The following is a 22,703-nucleotide window of genomic DNA, read 5'->3' on the forward strand; positions in this document are numbered from 1 at the left end:
CATTTCTTTGTTCCCCATTATAAATTCACCTGATTCAGACTGCAAGGGACCTGCATTTGTTTTCACTAATTTTTTTCTCTTCACATATGTATAGAAGCTTCTGCAGTCAGTTTTTATATTCCCTGCAAGCTTACTCTCATACCCTATTTTCCCCCTCCTAATTAAACCCTTTGTCCTCCTCTGCTGAATTCTAAATTTCTCCCAGTCCTCAGGTTTGCTGCTTTTTCTGGCCAATTTATATGCCTCTTCCTTGGATTTAACACTATCCCTAATTTCCCTTGTTAGCCACAGTTGAGCCACCTTTCCCGTTTTATTTTTACTCCAGACAGGGATGTACAATTGTTGAAGTTCGTCCATGTGATCTTTAAATGTCTGCCATTGCCTATCCACCGTCAACCCTTTAAGTATCATTCTCCAGTCTATCCTAGCCAATTCATGTCTCATACCATCGAAGTTACCTTTCTTTAAGTTTAGGACCCTAGTCTCTGAATCAACTGTGTCACTCTCCATCTTAAATGAAGAATTCTACCATATTATGGTCATTCCCCAAGAGGCCTCGCACAACAAGATTGCTAATTAATCCCCTCTCATTACACAACACCCAGTCTAGGATGGCCAGCTCTCTAGTTGGTTCCTCGACATATTGGTCGAGAAAACCATCCCTTACACACTCCAGGAAATCCTCCTCCACTGCATTGCTACCAGTTTGGTTAGTCCAATCTATATCTAAAACACAAAAAAAGCAGCTTTTCCTCAGAACACATTTCTCTATGGCTATGTCTATTTGTACTAACTGAATTGGCTCTACATTTTCACATGACCTATTGCTATTTGGTCCCTTTGGATGATAAGCCACACCCTGAAGTCCCTCTGGAATGTGTAACTGGAATCGTCCAGCCCAAGTTCTGACTGACTTTCCAATTTGTAATTTGATCCACTTTGCCACTTTGACTTCAGAAGCCAGAGGATAGATCTCCCCAAAAGCCACCAAGTTCCAGCTGAAGTCCCTTACCCCAGCACAAGCTCATCCCTCCCCCAGCTGAAGACCCTTACCCCAGCGCAAGTGCATCCCCTCCCCCAGCTGAAGTCCCTTACCCAAGCGCAAGACCTTACGCGCCCCCCCCCCCACCACCCGCTCCACAGATGGGGCATTGTGCGCGGATTGTTAACATATTTATTGGGTATGAAGTGAATAGTGACAGAATTGTGACTTCTGGATTTCATCCACCCCAACGATGTCCCTTGTAACACACGCACCGAGCTTGCACGCACCAGGGGGTTGGAAGAACATGATCCGCCTTCTCCGAGTTTCTGTCCCCCCCGCCCCCAAGCTCTATCTCTCCCACCACCCCCCCAGCGCTCTGTCTCTCTCCCTCCCTCCCCCCCCCCCCAGCTCTCTCTCCCTTCCACCCCCCCCCCCCCAAGCTCTTTCTCTCTCTCTCTCTCTCCCCCCCCCCAAAGCTCTCTCTCTTCTCCCCCCCCCCTCAAAGCTCTCTCTCTCCCCTCCCCCCCCAAAGCTCCCTCTGTTCCCCCTCCCCGCCAAGCTCTCTCTCTTCCCCAGTCTCTCTCCCTCTCTCCTCACAGACCACTTTATGGTGCCGCTTGACTCTTCACTCAAACTGGCGCTGAATGAGAAACGAACTGCTCCTGGCTGACCCAAGAATGGATCACGTTCTTCCAACCCCCTGGTGCGTGCAAGCTCGATGCATGTGTTACAATGGCCATCGTTGGGGTGGATGAAATCCAGAAGTCATGACACTGTCACTATTCATTTCGTGCTCATTCTCATTCTCCCCGCTGCCCGCTCTCCCTGCCGGTCCACTTCTCGCTCTCCCCACCGGCCTGCTTCTCGCTCTCACCGCTGCCTGCACTCTTCACTCAAACTGCCACTCGAACTGGTCCTGGCCACCCACTGCCTGATTGGAGGCTCGGGCTGCTGATGGATCGGAGACAGTGGATGCAACTCGTGGGGCCGGTTTCGGATCGGGGGCAGTGGTGTGGAGGACGCATGCGCAAAATAGGATTAGTGGGAATTGCGCTGGGGGTGGTGCGGAGTCGGTGATATTTGTCAGGAGACGCATGCGCAGAAGGGAGATTTAAGACAAATAGTTATTCCATTTCTTTATTCACGTCAGTTTCAGTGTTCACTATTTATGGACACAAAATGTTGCATCCTTAGTTTCCAGTATGCTTATTCTTTAGACAGGAACCATGACTCTAATAAGAGGAAGCCTTTTCTTATTTCTATTTAAATATAGACTATATTTGGAATTCCTATTGTTTGTGTGTTCAAATGTATGCAAATAATCATAAGGCCACATAAAAATAAAATGTATCTGCCCTAGGTCACAGTGGGGAAACAAAAGACTACAATGCCTTGATCATTTTCCTTTTAAGTCCTCAGTTGTATTCAAAGGCTGGAACTGGAACATACTTCCTAAAACTGATAAACACTCTTTTAAAAAAAAAAGTCACTCGACCAAGCAGGATTTATTCAAACAATACCAATCAAAAGGTATCAATTAAGAGTATGTAATCACGATTTAGCATTTCGACCAACATGGTTTTATCTAGGATTCCAAGGCATTAGAATTTTTCATCCTCCTCATGGCATTGGAATGCTTTACATTTTATAAATCCAATGTCCGCATCACTCACGGGCCAGATACAGTACAGCTAGACGCAGAGGAATCTTCTACTATTCTGCAAAAATCAGTATCAACTCCAAGCTCAGAAAAAACCTGATCCTGACCTAATATCCCATTTTCCCATCCCCACATCAGCCACCCCCGCTTTTCCTATTGGTCCCGAACCCCACCTCACCCAAGTGGCCATTGTAAGCTCAGACCATAAGTACTGGCAATTCAACAGAATAAAGCATCATAGCCAAGCCCACTCTCATTTTCAAATAACATATACACACACACTATTCAGCAATTAGGAACTGGAACAGTGGCAGTATTTTTATTCCCCCCTCCCCATCATATCTAGTCAAGGAGGCCCATTGTAATGCCCAAAGTGCTACCACAGCTGGAATCATCTAACTCACCAAAGACACGGAATTGAACTGGAGACATTTAATCATATGGCTTAATGCTACATTAGATAGTACCCTCATCTCCACTGGACAGTTTCCCTATGATCCCCAGTTACTTCAATTTTACTAGGACTCCTTGGGGCCACAGTCAGTTGAAGGTTGCCTTGATATCAATGGTAGTCACTCTAATCTCACCTCTGGAATCCACCTTGTGTGTCAATGATTAGGCCACGGCTGTATTGAGGTCTGGAGCTCAGTGGCCCTGGCAGAACCCAAACTGAGTATTAGTGAGAAAGTTATTGGTGAGTAATTGTCATCTGATAGCAGTGTTGATGACTCCTTCCATCATTTTGCTGATGATTGGGAGTAAGTTGATATGGTTGATAATTGGCCAGGTTGGAATTGTCCTGCTTTTTGTGGACAGGACAAACCTAGTCACTTTTGCACATTATCAGGTAGATAAATGCCAGGAGTGTAATTGTGCTGAAACGGTTTAGTTAGGGGCAATGTTCCCTGTAATTTTTTTCCAGGCTGCACGGCCCATTCAAAATACTGTGCATGCACGTTTTTTCTATTTAAAAGCCGGCAAGCTGGCTGGGCGGGACCCCCATAGCGCTGCGCGGTCATGCAGTTAGAAGGAATATTGGTTAGGGAGTGGGCCTAGTTCAAGAGCACATGTCTTCAGCTCTACAACCAGGATATTGTTGGGGCTCATAGCCTTTGCTGTGTCCTATGCACTCAGCTGTTTCTTAATGTCACGTGGAGTGAATCGAATTGGCATCTGTTATGGTGGAAACTGGTGCTTGGGGTCTGGAACTTACAGCCTTAAAACATGTTAGAGGCAGAAACCCTCATCACATTTAAAAAATACTTGGATATGCACTTGAAGTGCTGTAACCTACAAGCCTACGGTCAAAATGCTGAAAAGTAGGATTAGGTTGGATAGCTCTTTTTCAGCCGGCACAGACACGATGGGCCAAATGGCCTCCTTCTGTGCCTTGAATTTCTGATTCTAACCACGGGGGGCAGAGGGGTGCTGAGAACGATCATCCACTCGGCACTTCTGGCTGTAGATTGTTACAAATGCTTCAGTCTTGTCTTTTGAACTCACGTGCTAGGCTCCACCATCATTTAGGATGGGATATTCATACAGCCTACTCCTCTCGTCAGTTGCTTAATGTTCCACTACTATTCACAATTGGGTATGGCAGGGTTGCAGAGCTTTGACCTGATCGGTTGATTGTGGGATCGCTTAACTCTGTCTGTAGCATGCTGCTTTCGCTGTTTAACATCCATGTAGCCCTGTGCTGTAGCTTGAACTGGTTGGGACCTCATTTTCAGGTGTACCTGGTGCCGTTCTAAGCATGTTGCACCCCTCATTGAACCAAGTTGGTCATCTGGCTTGATGGTGATGGAGGCCATGAGGCTACAAATTGTGATGGTATACAATTTTGCTGCTGCTAATGAACAATAGCGCCTCATGGATGTCCATTTTTGAGCTGCTAGATCTGCTAATCTATCCAATTTTGCATAGTGGTAGTGCCACACTACACAATGGAGTGTGTCCTCAGTGTGAAGACAGGATTTGATCTCTATAAAAAGATAGTGTGGTGGTGTATCCAATACCATCATGGACAAATGCATCTGCAAAGGATAGATTGGTGAGGTCAAGGTCATTCCCTTGAGTTGGTTCTCTCACCACTTGCCTCAAGGCCAGTCTGGCAGCTATGTTGTTCAGGACTCGGCCTACAGTGGTACTACCAAGCCACTCTTGTTGGTAGATATTCTCAGTTCTTCCTCCAAGTATTGATTCATCAGCTGAGGAAGGGCGATAAGTGATAATCAGCAGGATGTTTTCTTGCCCAAGTTTGACCTGAAGCCATGAGATTTCGTGAGGTCTAGAGTCAACGTTAAGGACTCACAAGGCGACCTTCCTCTAACAGTTTACCACTGTGCCCACACCTCTGGTAGGTCTGTGCTGCCGGTGGGACAGGTCATATCCGGGCATGGTGATGAGAGGAGTCTGGGACATTGGCTGCCAGTCATATTCACCCCCCAAGTCAGGCTGTTGCTTGACTAGTGTGTGGGACAACTCTCCCAACTTTGGCACCAATCCACAGATAGTTGCAAGGAAAACTTTGCAGGGTCAGCTGGGCTGGCTGTGTCTTTGTTTCAATGCCTAGGTCTCAGGTCAAGTGATGCGTCCCATTTATTTTTTCTTTCTAGTGATTTGATACAATTAAGTGGCTTCCTAGGCCACTACAGAGGGAAGTTTAAGAGTCAACCACATTGGTGATGGGCTAGAGTCACATTTAGGACAGACCGGGAAAGGACGACAGATTTCTTTCCCTAAAAGACATTAATGAACCAGTTGGGTTTTTACGACAATCCGAAGGCTTCATAGTCACTTTTACTGGTATCAGCTTTTTATTTCCAACTTTTACTTTCTTGTAATAAGTTTTAATTACTTACGGAACATTATATTTTCTTCCATTTGCCTTACATTATATACATCTTCTGTTAAGGAGACCTGTTGTAAAGCTCCATAAATCCTGCTATATACCAACTAAGAGATGTGCAAGAATGGGAATTAGCAGCACTCTAATTTCCCCCCCTTCCAGTCATGAAATACCTATCCTCTTCTCAGAGCACAGTTGAAACTAGGAACTCTCCTCTTGGTCCTGAAATAATGCAAGGTGCAGGAAAATTTAAAAAGGGAGCAAACTTTTAAAAAGATACGGTTGGATAGGAGATCTGGGTTGCCTAATGTTCAGTCCATTTTAGGAGATCGAGAAAATATTACTTACATTCTGCCAACACCTTCATACATGCGTGCTTCTTCTGGCATTGTAGTTATCTCTCCATCCGTTAAATGCGCATGTTTCTTGGTCCTATTTAATTGCTCAATCTGCAAATCTGCAAGTTTCACCTTCTGTTGTGTATCAAGCACCTTGGTCTGCAATTCAGCAAAAGCCTGAGGAAAGTACAAAGAAATAATTTAAAGTATGACTATAATTGGCTTTAAAGTCAATATCAACATTAAGTATTAGCATTACAGTTTATAATGATATTATTTTGTTTTAAACAGTCATCAATTTCTGACTATTTTTCTGTAAAATTGCAGTAGTCATGTCAAAAACACCTTTACAACTTCTGAGTATCACATGCCACTACTCTGAGCTTTCAGATTTTCACAGAAATCCACAAGGAATTGGAACCTGATGCCAAGGATCAATTGTTTTATTTTCACAAATCTCTAGAAATCAACCCAAATTATTTTAAGCACATCTAGGAGAGTGTATTCTTACTTTCCGATAGAAGGTAAACCCTCTCAATTTAATCTACCATAAGAAATAGGAGCAGGAGTAGGCCATTTGGCCACTCAAGCCTGCTCCGCCATTCAATAAGATCATGGCTGATTTGATCCTGACCTCAACTCCACTTGCCCACCCGCTTCCCATAACCCTCAACTCCCTTATAGTTCAAAAATCTGTCTATCTCCACCTTAAATATATTCAACGCCCCAGCCTCCCAGATCTCTGGGGTAGAGAATTCCAAAGATTCACAACCCCGAGAGAAGAAATTCCTCTTCATTTCTGTTTTAAATGGACGACCCCTTATTCTGAAACTATGCCCCCTAGATCTAGATTCCCCCATGAGGGAAAACATCCTCTCTGCAATCTACCCTGTCAAGCCCCCTCAGAATCAATAAGATCACCTCTCAGTCTTCTAAACCCCAATGAGTATAGGCCCAAGCGTTCTTCATATGACAACCCCTTCATCTCAGGAATCAACCTCATGAACCTTCTCTGAACTGCGCCCAATGCAAGTATATCCTTCCTTAAATAAGGGGACCAAAACTGTACGCAGTACTCCAGGTGCGATCTTACCAACGTACAGCTGTCGCAGGACTTCCCTACTTTTATACTCCATCCCCCTTGCAATAAAGGCCAACATTCCATTTGCCTTCCTAATTATTTGCTTTACCTGCACACTAACTTTTTGTGTGTCATGTACAAGGAACCTCAGATCCCTCTGTACCACAGCATTTTGTAATCTCTCCCCATTTAAATAATAATGTTTTAAAATTTTACCTACCAAAGTGGATAACTTCACATTTTCCCACATTATACACCATCTGCCAAATTTTTGACAATTCGCTTAGCCTATCTATATCCCTTTGTAGATTTTTTGCGTCCTCCTCACAACTTGCTTTCCCACCTATCTTTGTATCATCAGCAAATTTGGCTACATTACACTCGGTTCCTTCATCCAAGTCATTAATATAGATTGTAAATAGTTGAGGCCCCCACCACTGATTCCTGTGGCACCCCACTAGGTACAGTTTGCCAACCTGAAAATGACCCATTTATCCTGACTCTCAGTTTTCTGTTAGTTAGCCAATCCTCTATCCACACTGATCAAAAGTCCTCGAGTTCAAGGAGGGAAGGCAGGGACCTAATCTCTTTTCTTTTGGCATTCAAATTGTAAATACAGTATATTAGTCAATGGATCCAACCAACTAACCAATGTCCTACCAAAGGCAATGCCCTGGCAGTAAAACTGCCTAGTGACACAAATAATGGCCACTCGGACAAGCAGAGGTGGAACTACTTCATATCTCCAGAAGGGGAAGAAGAAAAACTGACGAGAAAAAATATATAATTTTTAGAAGAAGCCATAAAACATACAAGAGTTGACTAACTTGGGTTTTTAAAAAGGCATTTACTTCTTCGGAGATAATAGAAGTGAAAGACAGCTGTGGATATAATTTAGTTTGGATTTTCAATTCACATTCATTAAACGGATATGACTTGCTTAAACAGTTTAACATCTAAGTTTACAATGGTCATTTGAGCTCCAACATTATAGGCTTGAAATAATTCTGCTATTTCTTACTGGTTACTTTATTCAACTTTTTTGCTCAATCAGAAGTTGTTTGTGCTATTATGCATCCTTGATGCATGATGGCATTTATATACCATAAGCAACTGTTGTGACTTCATTATTACAGCTGTAATTTAAACCAGTCTGTGGTCTGAAATTTTACTATGGATTATGCCTTCGGCATCCGAACGGAATGCGAATTTACCTGATGGGGACCCTCCTTCTGCTGGCAGATGCTGTGTAGTAGAGGCCCAGGCCCACGGATCCCAGGGGAGCAACATGTGCGGAAGCGTACCTAGGATCTTGCGGTACAGGTATTGTATTCCACCACAATCTGTAACCTCATGACCCACATATCCCTCCCTCTTACCATTACCATCAAGCCAGGGGACCAACCTGATTTAATGAGGAATGCAGAAGAGCTTGCCAGGAGCAGCACCAGGTGAACCTAAAAATGAGATGCCAACCTGGGAAAGCTGTAGAGAGAGCTAAGCAAGCTCACAATCAACGGATCAGATCAAAGTTCGCCAGTCCTGCCACAGCCAGTCATGAATGGTGGTGGACAATTAAACAACTCATGGGAGGAGGAGGCTCCATGAATATCCGCATCATTAACGATGGCGAAGCCCAACACGTGAGTGCAAAAGACAAGGCTGAAGCATTTGGAACCGTCTTCAGCCAGAAATGTAGAATGGATGGTCCATATCGGCCTCCTCCTGATGTCCCCACCATCATAGAAGCCAGTCTTCAGCCAATTCGATTCAGTCCACATGATATCAAGAAACAGCTGAGCGCACTGGATACAGAAAAGACTATAGGCCCTGATAACATCCCAGCTGTAGTGCTGAAGACTTATACAGTCATGCCTCTAGCCAAGCTGTTCTGGTACAGCCACAATACTGACATCTACCTGACAATGTAGAAAACTGCCCAGGTATGTCCGGTCCACAAAATCTAATCCAGCCAATTATCATCCCATCAGTCTAAAGTAATGAAGGTGTCGTCGACAGTGCTATCAAGCGGCATTTATTCACCAATAACTTGCTCACTGATGCTCAGTATGGGGTCTGACAGGATCATTCGGCTCCAGACCTCATTACAGCATTGGTCCAAACATGAACAAAGACCTGAATTCCAGAGTTGAAGCAAGAGTGACTGACCTTGACATCAAGGCAGCATTTGACCCGAGTGTGGCATCATGGAGCCCTCATAAAATTGAAGTCAACAGGAATCAGGGGGAAAATTCTCTACTCACTGCAGTCATACCTAGGACAAAGGAAGATGGTTGTGGTTGTTGGAGGTCAATCATCTCAGCCCCAGGACATCGCTGCAGGAGTTCCTCAGGGCAGTGTCCTAGGCCCAGCCATCTTCAGCTGCTTCATCAATGACCTTCCCTCCAACATTAGGTAGCAGAAGTGGGAATGTTTGCTGATGATTGCCCAGTGTTCAGTGCCATTTGCAACTCCTCAGATAATGAAGCAGTCTATGCCTGCATGCAGCAAGACCTGGACGACATTCAGGCTTGAGCTGCTAAGTGGCAAGTAACATTCGAACCACACAAGTGCCAGGCAATGACCATCTCCAACAAGCAAGACATTCAACAGCATTACTATCGCTGAATTCCCCACCATCAACATCCTGGGGGTAACTATTGACCAGAATCTTAACTGAACCAGCCACATAAATACTGCGCCAACCAGAACAGGTCAGAGACTGCGGCAAGTGTCTCACCTCCTTACTCCCCAAAGCCTTTCCATCATCTACAAGGCACAGATGGGATACTCTCCACTTGCAACAACACTCAAGAAGCTCGACACCATCCAGGACAAAGCAGCCTGTTTGATTTGCACCTCACTCACCACCTTAAACATTCATTCCCTCCACCACAGGCGCACCTTGGCTGCAGTGTATGCACTATCTACAAGATGCACTGCAGCAACTCGCTGAGGCTTCTTTGGCAGCACCTCACAAACCCACAACTTCTACCACCTAAAAGAACAAGGGCAACAGGCGCATGGGAACACCATCACCTCCAAGTTCCCCTCCAAGTTATACACTATCCTGACTTGGAAGTATATCGCCGTTCATTCATCGTCGTTAGGTCAAAATCCTGGAACACCCTTCCTCACAGCACTGTGGGAGAACCTTCACCACACAGATTACAGCGGTTCAACAAAGCGGCTCACCATCACCTTCTCAAGGCAAATAGACGCTGCGCCTGCGGCGCCCACATTCCATGAACGAATAATTTTTTTTGGAAAACATTGATGTTTATGCACATTAAATCCCAGAAGGCTCTAGTAATGAGGGTTTTTTTCCTTTCCTTCACTTTCTGTACAGATTTATTTTAAGCCTAACGCTCCACATAAATGCAAAAAAAATAAATAAAACCCTAAATGTAGCAACTGCTTCCTCCAAACTTTTCATGGACAAAATCCTAAAATGCTTACATTTCCGGCCTCGTATAGCTTTTTAAATTAATTGGATTTGTCAGGAGGTATCCCCTTACACTGTGCAAACAGGCAATTAGCCCAACTCTGTGCCCGCTATAAGGATTTCACCATTGGTGCGAATTATCTGTCAAGTTCATATCACAAGTTCGGGATTTAGCGCATCCACAAATCTCGAACTTGCAGTCCATTTCAAAGGCAGTATGACGGCCTCTGTACTCAAGAGTACACCATCATTCTGACCACAAAATCCAGGCTATACTGTTTATTTTACCTCTACATCACCTAACTGTATCTTAAATTACTCTGTATGCTACAGTTTGCTTAAAGGGTCCTCTGCCATTGAAGTTAATATCCACCCTGTCCATCACCGGCACTCTGTGGCTTCAGTACATACAATCTTCACAATGCACTGCAGCAACTTGCCATGGTTACTTTGACAGCACCTCCCTCGTCTGCAACCTCTACCACCAAGAGGGGCAAACGCAGTAATGGGAACACCATAGAATCATAGAGTGGTTACAGCACAGGAGGCCAATTGGCCCAACGAGCCCGTGTCAGCTCTCTGCACCAGCACTTCACAGCTAGCCCTACTCGCCTGCCCTTTCCTCGTAGCCCTGCAATTCTTTTTCCTTCAGGTATTTATCCAATTCCCTTTTGAAAGCCACGACTGAATCTGCCTCCTCCACCCTCTCAGGACAGTGCAATCCAGATCCAAATCACTCGCTGCGTAAAAAAGATTTTCCTCGTGTCACCTTTTGGTTCCTCTGCCAATCACCTTAAATCTGTCTCCTCTGGTTCTCAACCCATTGCATCCAAATTCCCCTCCAAGTCACACACTATCCTAATTTCAGTAGATATCACTGTTCTTTCATGATCACAGAAACATAGAAACATAGAAAATAGGTGCAGGAGTAGGCCATTCGGCCCTTCGAGCCTGCACCACCATTCAATATCATGGCTGATCATTCTCTCAGTACCCCTTTCCTGCTTTCTCTCCATACCCCTTGATTCCCTTAGCCGTAAGGGCCATATCTAACTCCCTCTTGAATATATCCAATGAACTGGCATCAACAACTCTCTGCAGTAGGGAATTCCACAGGTTAACAACTCTCTGAGTGAAGAAGTTTCTCCTCATCTCAGTCCTGAATGGCCTACCCCTTATCCTAAGACTGTGTCCCCTGGTTCTGGACTTCCCCAACATCGGGAACATTCTACCCGCATCTAACCTGTCCCGCCCATCAGAATCTTATATGTTTCTATGAGACCCCTCTCATCCTTCTAAACTCCAGTGTATAAAGGCCCAGTTGATCCAGTCTCTACTCATATGTCAGTCCAGCCATTCCTGGAATCAGTCTGGTGAACCTTCGCTGCACTCCCTCAATAGCAAGAACGTCCTTCTTCAGATTAGGAGACCAAAACTGAATACAATATTCCAGGTGAGGCCTCACCAAGGCCCTGTACAACTGCAGTAAGACCTACTGCTCCTATACTCAAATCCCCTAGCTATGAAGACCAACATACCATTTGCCTTTTTCACCGCCTGCTGTACCTGCATGCCAACTTTCAATGACTGATGAACCATGACACCCAGGTCTCATTGCACCTCCGCTTTTCCGAATCTGCCGCCATTCAGATAATATTCTGTCTTCGCGTTTTTGCCCCCAAAGTGGATAACCTCACATTTATCCACATTATACTGCATTTGCCATGCACTTGTCCACTCACCTAACCTGTCCAAGTCACTCTGCAGCCTCTTAGCATCCCCCTCACAGCTCACACCGCCACCCAGTTTAGTGTCATCTGCAAACTTGGAGATATTACACTCAATTCCTTCATCTAAAATCATTGATGTATATTGTAAAGAGCTGGGGTCCCAGTACTGAGCCCTGCGGCACTCCACTAGTCACTGCCTGCCATTCTGAAAAGGACCCGTTTATCCCGACTCTCTGCTTCCTGTCTGTCTCCAGTTCTCTATCCACGTCAGTATATTACCCCCAGTACCATGTGCCAGGACCACTGGGTTAATATCCTGGCATTCCCTATCTAGCACCATTGTGGATGCACCAGCACCATTGGACTGCAGCAATTCAAGGGGAAAGCCTACCACCTTCTCAAGGCAACTCAGGAATGGGCAATAAAAGCAGCCTTGTCAGCGCCACCCACATCTTGAGAATAGATATTTTTTTTTTTAAAGTCATGTAATTTGTTGCTATTACATGATCCTCCCAGGACCAAGCTCGTTGAATTGCGTCTTTAGAAGTGGGTTATTTAGGAATATACAGGAACATAGGAACAGAAGTGGGTCATTTAGCGCCTCGAGCCTGTTCCGCCATTCAATGACATCATGGCTGATCTGTGACCAAACTCCATGTATCCACCATTGCCCCATATCCCTTAATGCCTTTGGTTAGCAAAAATCTATCAATCTCAGATTTAAAATTAAAGCTTGATCTAGCATCAATTGTCATTTGGGGAAGCGAGTTCCAAACTTCTACCACTCTGTGTGCATAGAAGCGTTTCCTAATTTCACTCCTGAAAGGTCTGGCTCTACTTTTTAGACTATGCCTCCTAGTCCTAGACTCCCCAGCTAGTAGAAATAGTTTCTCGCTATCCACCCTATCTGATCCCTCCAAAGGCAATATGTCCTTCCAAAGATGTGGTGCCCAGAACTGCTCACAGTACTCCAGGCATTGTCTAACCAAGGCTTTGTATAGCTGCAGCACAACTTCTACCCCCTTGTAATCTAGTATTCTAGATATAAAGACCAGCATTCCATTAGCCTTTTTGATTATTTTCTGTACCTGTTCAGGACATTTTAATGATCTATGTAGCCCCCACCGCACCAAGTCTCTTTGGATCTCCACTGTTTTTAACTTTTCACCATTTATAAAGTACCCTGCTCTATCCTTTTTAGGTCCAAAGTGAATGACCTCACATTTGCCTACATTGAAATCCAATTGCCACAGTTTTGCCCATTCACTTAATCTATCGATATCCCTTTGTCATTTTATGCTTTCATCTGTACCGTCTACAATGCCGCCTATACATAAAAGGTTACTGCACAAGATAAAAGTTCACGGGGTTGGGGGTAATATATTAGCATGGATAGAGGACAGAGAACAGAGTCAGGATAAATAGTTCAATCTTTGGTTGGCAACCAGTAACTAGTGCCGCAGAGATCAGTGCAGGGATACCAACTATTTACAATCTATATTAACAACTTGGAAGAGGGGACTAAATGTAACATAGCCAAGTTTGCTGATGATACAAAGATGGAAGGAAGAGCAATGTGTGAGGACACAAAAAATCTACAAAAGGACATAGACAGGCTAAGTGAGTGGGCAAAAATTTGGCAGATGGAGTATAATGTTGGAAAGTAAGGTCATGCACTTTGGCAGAAAAAAAAATCAAAGAGCAAGTTATTATTTAAATGGAGAAAGATTGCAAAGTGCCGCAGTACAGTGGGACCTGGGGGTACTTGAGCATGAAACACAAAAGGATAGTATGCAGGTACAGCAAGTGATCAGGAAGGCCAATGGTATCTTGGCCCTTATTGCAAAGAGGATTGAGTATAAAAGCAGGGAAGTCTTGCTACAGCTATACAAGGTTTTGGTGAGGCCACACCTGGAATACTGCGTGCAGTTTTGGTTTCCATATTTCCAAAATTATATATTTGCTTTGGAAGCAGTTCAGAGGTTCACTAGGTTGATTCCTGGGATGAGGAGGTTGACTTATGAGGAAAGGTTGAGTAGGTTGGGCCTCTACTCATTGGGATTCAGAGGAATGAGAGGTGATCTTATTGAAACATGTAAGATTATGAGGGGGCTTGACAAGGTGGGTGCAGAGAGGATATTTCCGCTGATGGGATAGAGCTAAAGGGCATGATCTTAGAATGAGGGGCTGCCCATTTAAAACAGCGATGAGGAGAAATTTCTTCTCTGAGGGTTGTAAAACTGTGGAATTCGCTGCCTCAGAGAGCTGTGGAAGCTGAGATATTGAATAAATTTAAGACAGAAAGAGATAGTTTCTTAACGATAAGGGGATAAGGGGTTATGGGGAGCAGGCATCGAAATGGATCTAAGTCCATGATCAGATATGATCTTATTGAATGGCAGAGCAGGCACGAGGGGCCGTATGGCCTACTCCTGTTCCTATATATGTTATGTTCTATCTTTATGTCATCGGTAAATTTGGATATGTAGCTTTCTGTGCCTTCATCTAAGTCGTTAATAAATACTGTAAGTAGTTGAGGCCCCAACACAGATTCCTGCTGGACACCATTAGTCACATCCTGTCAATGTACCTGCCCATTTTCCTTACTCTCCCTCTCCTGCCGCTCAGCCAATTTCCTAACCAGGTCAATAATTTACCTTCAATTCCATGGGCTTCAAGCTTAGTTATCAGTTTCTTATGATTTTAAAAACCTAATGAACATTACAAGCATGAGATAAATATCAATGAAAAAAATACCACAATTAATATCTTCCCTTAATCCAGGAGATGGAGAAATAGTGAATGCAGAAAGAAAAACTGTGAATAACAAGTGGTCAATCAGCATTTAAAATTACAATATTCATTGGATATATTCAAGAGGGAGTTAGATATGGCCCTTACGGCTAAGGGAATCAAGGGGTATGGAGAGAAAGCAGGAAAGGGGTACTGAGGGAATGATCAGCCATGGTCTTATTGAATGGTGATACAGGCTCGAAGGGCCGAATGGCCTACTCCTGCACCTATTTTCTATGTTTCTATGTAAGAACTTGTGAAGGGTGCCACCCAAAATGATGAACTATATTTCTCTTTCAGACCTGCTGTGCACTTCCAGCATTTTGTTTTTAAATAATATTTACATGTAGGGAAAAAAAACGTTTTGTCAACAGCCACGCTTTGCCTTAGAAATTAAGTTTATTTTTCAACAACAGGTTCTACTCTCCCACCCCACCCCCGGAACTGAATTATACTTTTGCCAGAACGTGGCAGAACCTTGTATACGTAAACTCTTATAAACATCTCATTCCTGGGATATTGGAAATGCCATTGCTGCTGTGTATTTATCATACACACACATTATAGTATTTCAATTCCACAACGTGAGGAGGTGCTCACTGTCGCCGGGCCTGCATCGCCTACGAGCTTTTAATGCCTGCCGAACACGGAACAATAATAAAACGCTCCCTGACTCGTGCTTTCTACTCTTGGAAACTTAAAGCTGGCGATCAATCATCAAAAAAGCACAAAAGCGCGAAGCTCTGAGCCTCCACAGCCTCTCTGTACCTTCTTCAGCTCCAGGTCCACGGGGGCAGCCATGTTCAGAGGGCGTGAGCATGCGCAGCTCGCACCTTCCCCAATGCCCTTCAAGCCAAACACTTCCAGAGGCAGCAGCACAATAGCTCAATATTGACAATAGGGGGTTGGTTAAAGCCTTTATTGTGGTGTTTATTCATTTCTCGTCAACGTCAACACACAAATACGCTTGAAGTAGGAAAGTTCCCATGTTCAGTTACTAGTCTGGACTAAGTAGGGTGCTTCAACTGAGGTTGTGGTCGTGCCCCCACAATTATCTTCAGAGCCTCTGAGCTCGGGAGGGGAGAAAAGTAAGTAATCTAGTGGCCCCTAGGTGTGGGTGTCAGGTTTGAGACAGGGACAAGCTCAATTGTGAGGTCCCTACAGTTGAATAGCCTGTTCACACTTACTGTTTAGGCTTACCTATAAAGAATGGGCCACTCATTTTTTTGTCTTATACTCATGTGAAGTGCATTTGGACATTTTATTAAATTAAAGGCGCTATATAAAATACAACTTGTTGAATGTGCCACTCTGGTGAAGTAAATGGGATTGGTTTCCATATGTATGCTATTGAACCCCCAGTTCTAACATCGTTACCACTTCTTTCAATTCCAGAATTATTTTGTGCTGCAAGATTGTATGTCGAAGCTGAAGGCATGACTGAGCCAACATTTCTTCCAATTAATTACTGGAAAGACTGAAGCCAGCATATTTGGCCCTCACCAAGAAAACCTTAACTTTGCTACTGATTCCATCTTTGTCCCTTGCTTAGGCTGCACCAGACAGTCTGCAACCTCAATGTTCTACTTAACACAACTGAGCTTCAAACCCCAATCCTAGTCACCACCAATACCACACAATATTGCCTGCCTCCACCCCTACCTTACTCCCAGAACACTTACTGACATTTGTCTGCTCCACAACCTCCTCCTCGCCTCTCAAGCTTCACCCTCCACAGATTCCAGCTCATCCAAAATTCCACTGGCTGCATCCTGTCTTGCACTAGTTCCCATTTACCATTCACTCCAATCCTTGCTGACCTACATGGGCTCCCTATCCCACAATACATCAATTTCAAATTCCCCGTCTGCATCACAACTCTCAACATCCTTACCCTATACTATCTCTGTGATTTCCTCCATTTTTATGCCCTTTATTCTTTAATACTTGGCCTCCTGTGATCCCCCTCTACAACAACAACTAAAACAACTTTGATTTATGTAGCGCTTTTAACATAGTAAAACATCCCAAGGTGCTTCACAGGAGTGTTATCAAACAAAATTTGACACCAGGAGATATTTGGACCGGTGACAAGAAGCTTAGTCAAAGAGGTAGGTGTTAAGGAGCATCTTAAATGAGGAGAGAGAGGTAGAGAAATGGAGAGGCTTAGGGAGGGAATTCCAGAGCCTAGGACCCAGGCAGCTGAAGGCACGGCCACCAATGGTGGAGTGATTAAAATCGGGGATGCGCAAGAGGCCAGAATTGGAGATCTTGGAGGGTTTTAGCGCTGGAGGAGGTTACATAGATAGGGAGGGGCAAGGCCATGGAGGTGTCTGAAAAAAAGAATAATTTTTAAATTGAGGCCAGACCAGGAGCACAAGAGTAATGAGTGAACGGGATTTGGTGCGAGTTAGGATATGGACAGCAGAGTTTTGGATAAGTTCAAGTTTATGGAGGGTGAAAGATGGGAGACCAGCCAGGAGAGCATTGGAATAGTCAAGTCTCGAGGTAACAAATGCATGTGTGAGTTTCAGCAGCAGTTGAGCTGAGGCATAGGTGGAAATGGGTGATGTTCCAGAGGTGCGAGTAAGCAGTTTTCATGATAGAGCAGTCAGAAACTCATCCCAATATTTAGATGGAGGAAATTTCTGTTCATCCAGGACTGGATATCGGACAAGGAGTGTGACAAATCGGAGACAGTTGAGTGGTCGAGAGAAGTGGTGGTGAGGTAGAGCTGGGTGTCGACAGCGTACATGTGGAACCTGACATTGTATTTTCAGATGATGTCTCCGAGGGGCAACATGTAGTTGAGAAACAGGAGGGGGTCAAGAATCGATTCCTTGAGGTAATGGTGCGGGAGTGCGAAGAGAAGCTAATGCAGGTGATTCTCTGGCAATGACTGGATAGATAAGAATGGAACGTTGGAGGAGGATGGTGTATTCCATCATGTCGAAGGCTGCAGACAGGTCGAGAAGGATGAGGAGGGATAGTTTACCCATGGTCAAAGTCACATAGGATGTCATTTGTGACTTTGCTCAGGGCCGTTTCAGTACTGTGACAAGGGCGGAAACCTGATTGGAGTGATTCAAACATGAAGTTGCGGGAAAAATGGGCACAGATTTGGAAGGTGACAACATGTTCAAGGACTTTGGCGAGGAAAGGGAGGTTGAAGATGGTGTGGTAGTTAACAAGAAAATAAGGGTCAAGGTTGGTCTTTGAGAAGGGGGCTGATGACGGCAGATTTGAAGGAGATGGAGACAGTACCTGAAGTTAGGGAACTATTAACAATATTTGCTAACATGGCAGCCAGGAAGGGAAGTTGGGTGGTCAGCAGTTTGGTGGGAATAGCTTCGAGGGAACAGGAGGTGGATCTCATGGACAAGATTAGCTTGGAGAGCGCATGAGGGAAGGCAGAAAAGAAATTGGAGAAAGATGAGAGTTCAGGGCTAGGGCAAGGGAGGAACCTTAGGGGAGGGTCGGCTTGTTGGGCTAGGAGAAGGAAGGGAGGCAGTTGAATAAGTAGTCTTAATCTTATTGATAAAGACGTCCATCAGCTCCTCGCACTTGGTGAGGGTGGAGGAAGCAAGGGAAAGGGCTCTATTCCTCCATTAGTGGCAGAACTATCAGTGGAGGTACCTTTCTTAGCTCCACCTACTTACTTCCTCTCTGTCCGCTGTTAAACAACATCTCAAAACCAAGGGCTCAATTTTCCCCAAAGCTGTTTTTTCGGCGTACTTGAAGAGTTACGCCCATTTTTTTGGGGCCCAACTACGGCAAAAAAAAATCATCCCAGTTTCCCCGTTTGAATTGTTCATTTTGGCCGCCTAGCCTATCCTTTAGCTTTGAGGGTGGAGCCTAAGATTGGTGCCAAAAAGATTGGGTTGCCAGAGTAACCAGGGACACACTGCGGGCTGAGGCTAGAAAGTGAAACATACAACAGCCAGCTCACAGCAACCTTCACAAGCACATTACACATTGCAGCAACTTACCACCATTAAATTATTAAAGTCTATCTCCCTCTCCCTCTGCTATCTTCCCATCTACTATCCCAGGCCGAGGGGCCGCCCAATGCTGGTACCTGCTACTATCCCAGGCCAAAGGACCTCCCAGTGCCGGTACCCACTACTATCTCAGGCCGAAGGGCCTCCTCCCTTCTGGTACCCGCTCCTAACTGGCCGAAAGGCCTTTCCACCCGCCCCCCCTCTCTTCCCCTCTCTGCTGCTGCTGTCCGGGCCCTGGAAGTGTATCTGCTGCGCTGATTTCCTTAACTGCGCCGATTTTCTTAACTGCCCAGAAAGTTTTTCCACAGGGGTCACATACGACATCCTAAGAAAAATTGGAGTAAATTGGAGCGGGCCAAACTTGCTTAAATGGTCAGAATTGGCGCGCGGCAGGTTACACCCCCAATGAGCTTTAAAAAAAAAGGACCTAAAAAATCGTAACTAACTGCGTTATACTGGTGTACAATCTTTGGGGAAACTTGGATTTTTTAATTTAGGCCAAAAAAAGTGGTGCGTACCAAAAAAACGGTGCAAATAACTGAGGAAAAGTGAGCCCCTAGTCTCTGAGACAATGCCTTGTTATCATACCCAACTGCATCACTTAAGTTCAGTGTCCAATTCTATTATCTGTGAAGCGCCTTGGGACATTTTTTTACATTAAAAGAACTATATAAATGCAGGATTGTTGTTGCTGTTCCTATCTTCTTCCAAAGCCAATGTTTTCATCCATAACTTCAGATAAATAATGTCCAAAATAGATTCAATTGAAAAGTTTCCAAATTAAAAAGATATTTCCTAACAAAAAACATTTTCAATGTCAATGTACACCACTTAAAATGACAATTTTTCACAGTGTGGAATGATTGTTTTCTGTATATCATAACCTCTAACTGTGCACATGTAATTCAAATCTCATTATTACAAATTTATGAGACCAACAAACTAGTTCTTATCAAGGGTTCATCTTATAAGGATTCGCTTCCAGTGATAGTTTATGTTATCATCATCATGGACAGTCCCTCAAAATCGAGGAAGACTTGCTTCCACTCTAAAAATGAGTTCTTAGGTGACTGGGGTGTCCAATATGGGAATTACAGTCTCTGTCATAAGTGGAACAGACAGTCGTTGAAGGAAAGGGTGGGTGGGACTGGTTTGCCGCACGCTCCTTCCGCTGCCTGCACTTGGCTTCTGCACGCTCTCGGCGATGCGACTCGAGGTACTCAGCGCCCTCCCGGATGCACTTCCTCCACTTAGGGTTTATGTTAAGGCTTTAGCTGGTGCCAGCAAGGAAAAGATTTATTAAAACAGGAAATTTCTAATTTATTGTAACATGATTCAGCTTTACTGCTTACTACACATGCTTCGAGATGAGGCCCAATTGATCTCAGTCTAACAAAGATGTTCTTGAGCTAGTAAGACAATTCCTATTAAAAATATTAAGATTTGGTGAAGCTATTCAAGAGATATTCAACCCACAACACAAAGTGAATTGTTGCTGACCTTCCTCATGATGGTTAGAAATCATCTCCGGCCGCCTGGAGAAAGAATATCTAAGGGTGCAGTTACATTACAACTTCAATTTTGATAAGCAGTTTTCACATTCAAGTGGCGCTAAAGTTGTACTGTAAATTCAGAGTTAGGGCTGACCTGGTTTGACACTGCATGGAGTGTAACTCCAGTGCAATGTCAAACTGGATTAAAAAGTCTTTTGAAACCTACGTGCACTTAATTTAAATGTTCAGACAATGCAGACTCTGTTGCCTATATGCACAAAACATTTTAATTTTAATTGCTCATGGAGGAGGTCTCTCCTGGGGTTAAGAATCAGAGTTCCAGCTAGGCTATATGAACAGGATATTGTCTGGCTGGCAACCATGCTGGAATGAGTAGCTATAGTACAAATGTCACATTTGACATGACAAGGTTATTGCAGAATGTCTTAAAAGTTTCCAAAATATGTTTTGCTCAGAAGAGAGCAGCCACAGGACACAATATTCCATTTCCTAACATATGCACTCAATAAGGGTTTTGTTTCAAACACCTTTTTTCCTCAAATTGTCTTCCTTTTCTCTTGGCAACATTAACTCAGACTGAAATACAGCTCTATGCATACCTGCAGCCTGCCAACATTCTGCCTAAGTGATCATTCTTCTTGCAGAAGCCTAAATGAGATGTGTCCGATGGTTTGGTGGGTTGCAAAGATGTGTATTACGGAGCCTTAGGTCCAAAGAAAGATCCATATTCCTATTAATTTCCTTATATATAAATTGCTGCTACCAACAGATCTTGATGTTCTGATTTAAAATGAACCCACCAACAAGGCAACAGAACAACCCTTTCAAATACTTTAGGCTCACAAGATTCTAACAGGATAAACCAGAGAATCAGAAATAAACGTGAAATTAGGACCAAGTTCTCTGGGCTTCAAGGACCAAGTTTCCAGGGCTTCGGTTGCATGTGGCCATGGGCCACATTTTGGATACCCCTGGCCTGGATGATGAGAGCCAATAGATTATTGAACCATGAGGCATCCAGTTAAACTTTATCCTGTCCTCACCTGATGTCCATATGCAAGCACGGTCCGGCAGTGATCACTGGAAAGTGATAAGGAGTGGGAAGCCCGCCTGCTCTTTCTACTTCCTAGCCTAGGAGACCAATTGCAGTGCTTCTACACCTATCCAGGGTGAGATCAATTACTTCAGCATGGCCTCGGGATTGAATCCTGCTTTTGCTTCAAACACCATCTCTGTTGGAAAGTTACCAGCTACTAGCTTCTAAAATTCTCATGTTCCATTTTATGTTAATTTATCTTCTGTGACATTCACTATTGTATGCATAAAGTTCTTGACCATCAAGAGCCATGTTATCAGGGTGCACAGTAACATATTAAAACCTCACCATTAAGTATTACTGAAGGGTTTGAATGCATGACTCCCTGGACGGCAGTACACCACAGTAGATATTCTTCCAAGCCAGTCCAAATATTATAGCTATCTTCAGTAGGAACCCAAGCACAAGGGAATGTTTATTTATAAAATAGGATGAACTGCAGACAAACATGGACAGTTGTATTTTCAATATGTGAAGGTTAACAATGTTTTTTGCATATTTGCAGATTATAATCTACATTATTAAATTTCTCTTCTCTCCCCCCATTTTCGTGTTCTATTTTAGCTCAATGTCCTCCTCTCCTGAAGGTGGCAACTGATACTGGTAATGATCCTACAGGCTCCATTAGTAGTCTGGCATCTCATCCAAATGACCATTCTTCATGCCTAAGTCTAGACAGTGAGAGCTGGAAAGCTATTTGAATCTGGGATCCAAGACAGTCGTGCCCAATTCTATCCTCACCCAACATCATGCATGTGCTGTTCCAGCAGCAGCTACTGCATTGCAGAGTAGGAAATTTGACTGCATTTTTCCTCTCCCTATCCTGTATTTGTTGAGGCCAACAATAGCATCCCCAGCTTAGAGTGGCTAATATAGCACAGAACCAGAGATTGAGCTTTCCTGGCCTGTATGACTAATGACCATATTAAATGGTGCATTTACCAATTGAGCCATTGGGGGAGCAAGCTGGCCCCACTTCCTTCAGATGTGCAAGCATAGAGAGTTACATTTACATTATTACTTTATTGAAAATAACTAATACAAAAGATTTATGTGCATAGACTATTTCAATATCCAGTACTATGATTTAACATTACAACAAAATAATATAAACCAGTGGTTTCCCCTCTCTGCACTTGTATTACATAGGTCTTCTTGGTCGGTGATTTCTTAAAGTGTTGTAAGTAAAAGGAAGCCATACAGTCAGAC

The 22,703-nt window shown here is 44.0% G+C and overlaps 1 protein-coding gene across 1 annotated transcript in view; it reads right to left on the reverse strand.

Annotated features, from left to right (window-relative positions):
• The window catches only part of pfdn1 (prefoldin subunit 1), a 121,504-nt gene extending 105,762 nt beyond the window's left edge, over positions 1-15,742 (reverse strand). Inside the window, exons 1-2 of the mRNA XM_070877294.1 lie at positions 15,652-15,742; positions 5,845-6,011 (exon numbers count right to left, since the gene is read on the reverse strand). Of these exons, the coding sequence (XP_070733395.1) occupies positions 5,845-6,011; positions 15,652-15,684 (200 nt within the window). The 5' untranslated portion in view covers positions 15,685-15,742. The remainder of the gene's footprint in view (positions 1-5,844; positions 6,012-15,651) is intronic.
• Between the last annotated feature and the right edge of the window lie 6,961 nt (positions 15,743-22,703).

The sequence above is a fragment of the Pristiophorus japonicus genome, chromosome 4, assembly GCF_044704955.1.
Source record: "Pristiophorus japonicus isolate sPriJap1 chromosome 4, sPriJap1.hap1, whole genome shotgun sequence".
In the NCBI taxonomy this organism is placed as follows: Eukaryota; Metazoa; Chordata; class Chondrichthyes; family Pristiophoridae; genus Pristiophorus; species Pristiophorus japonicus.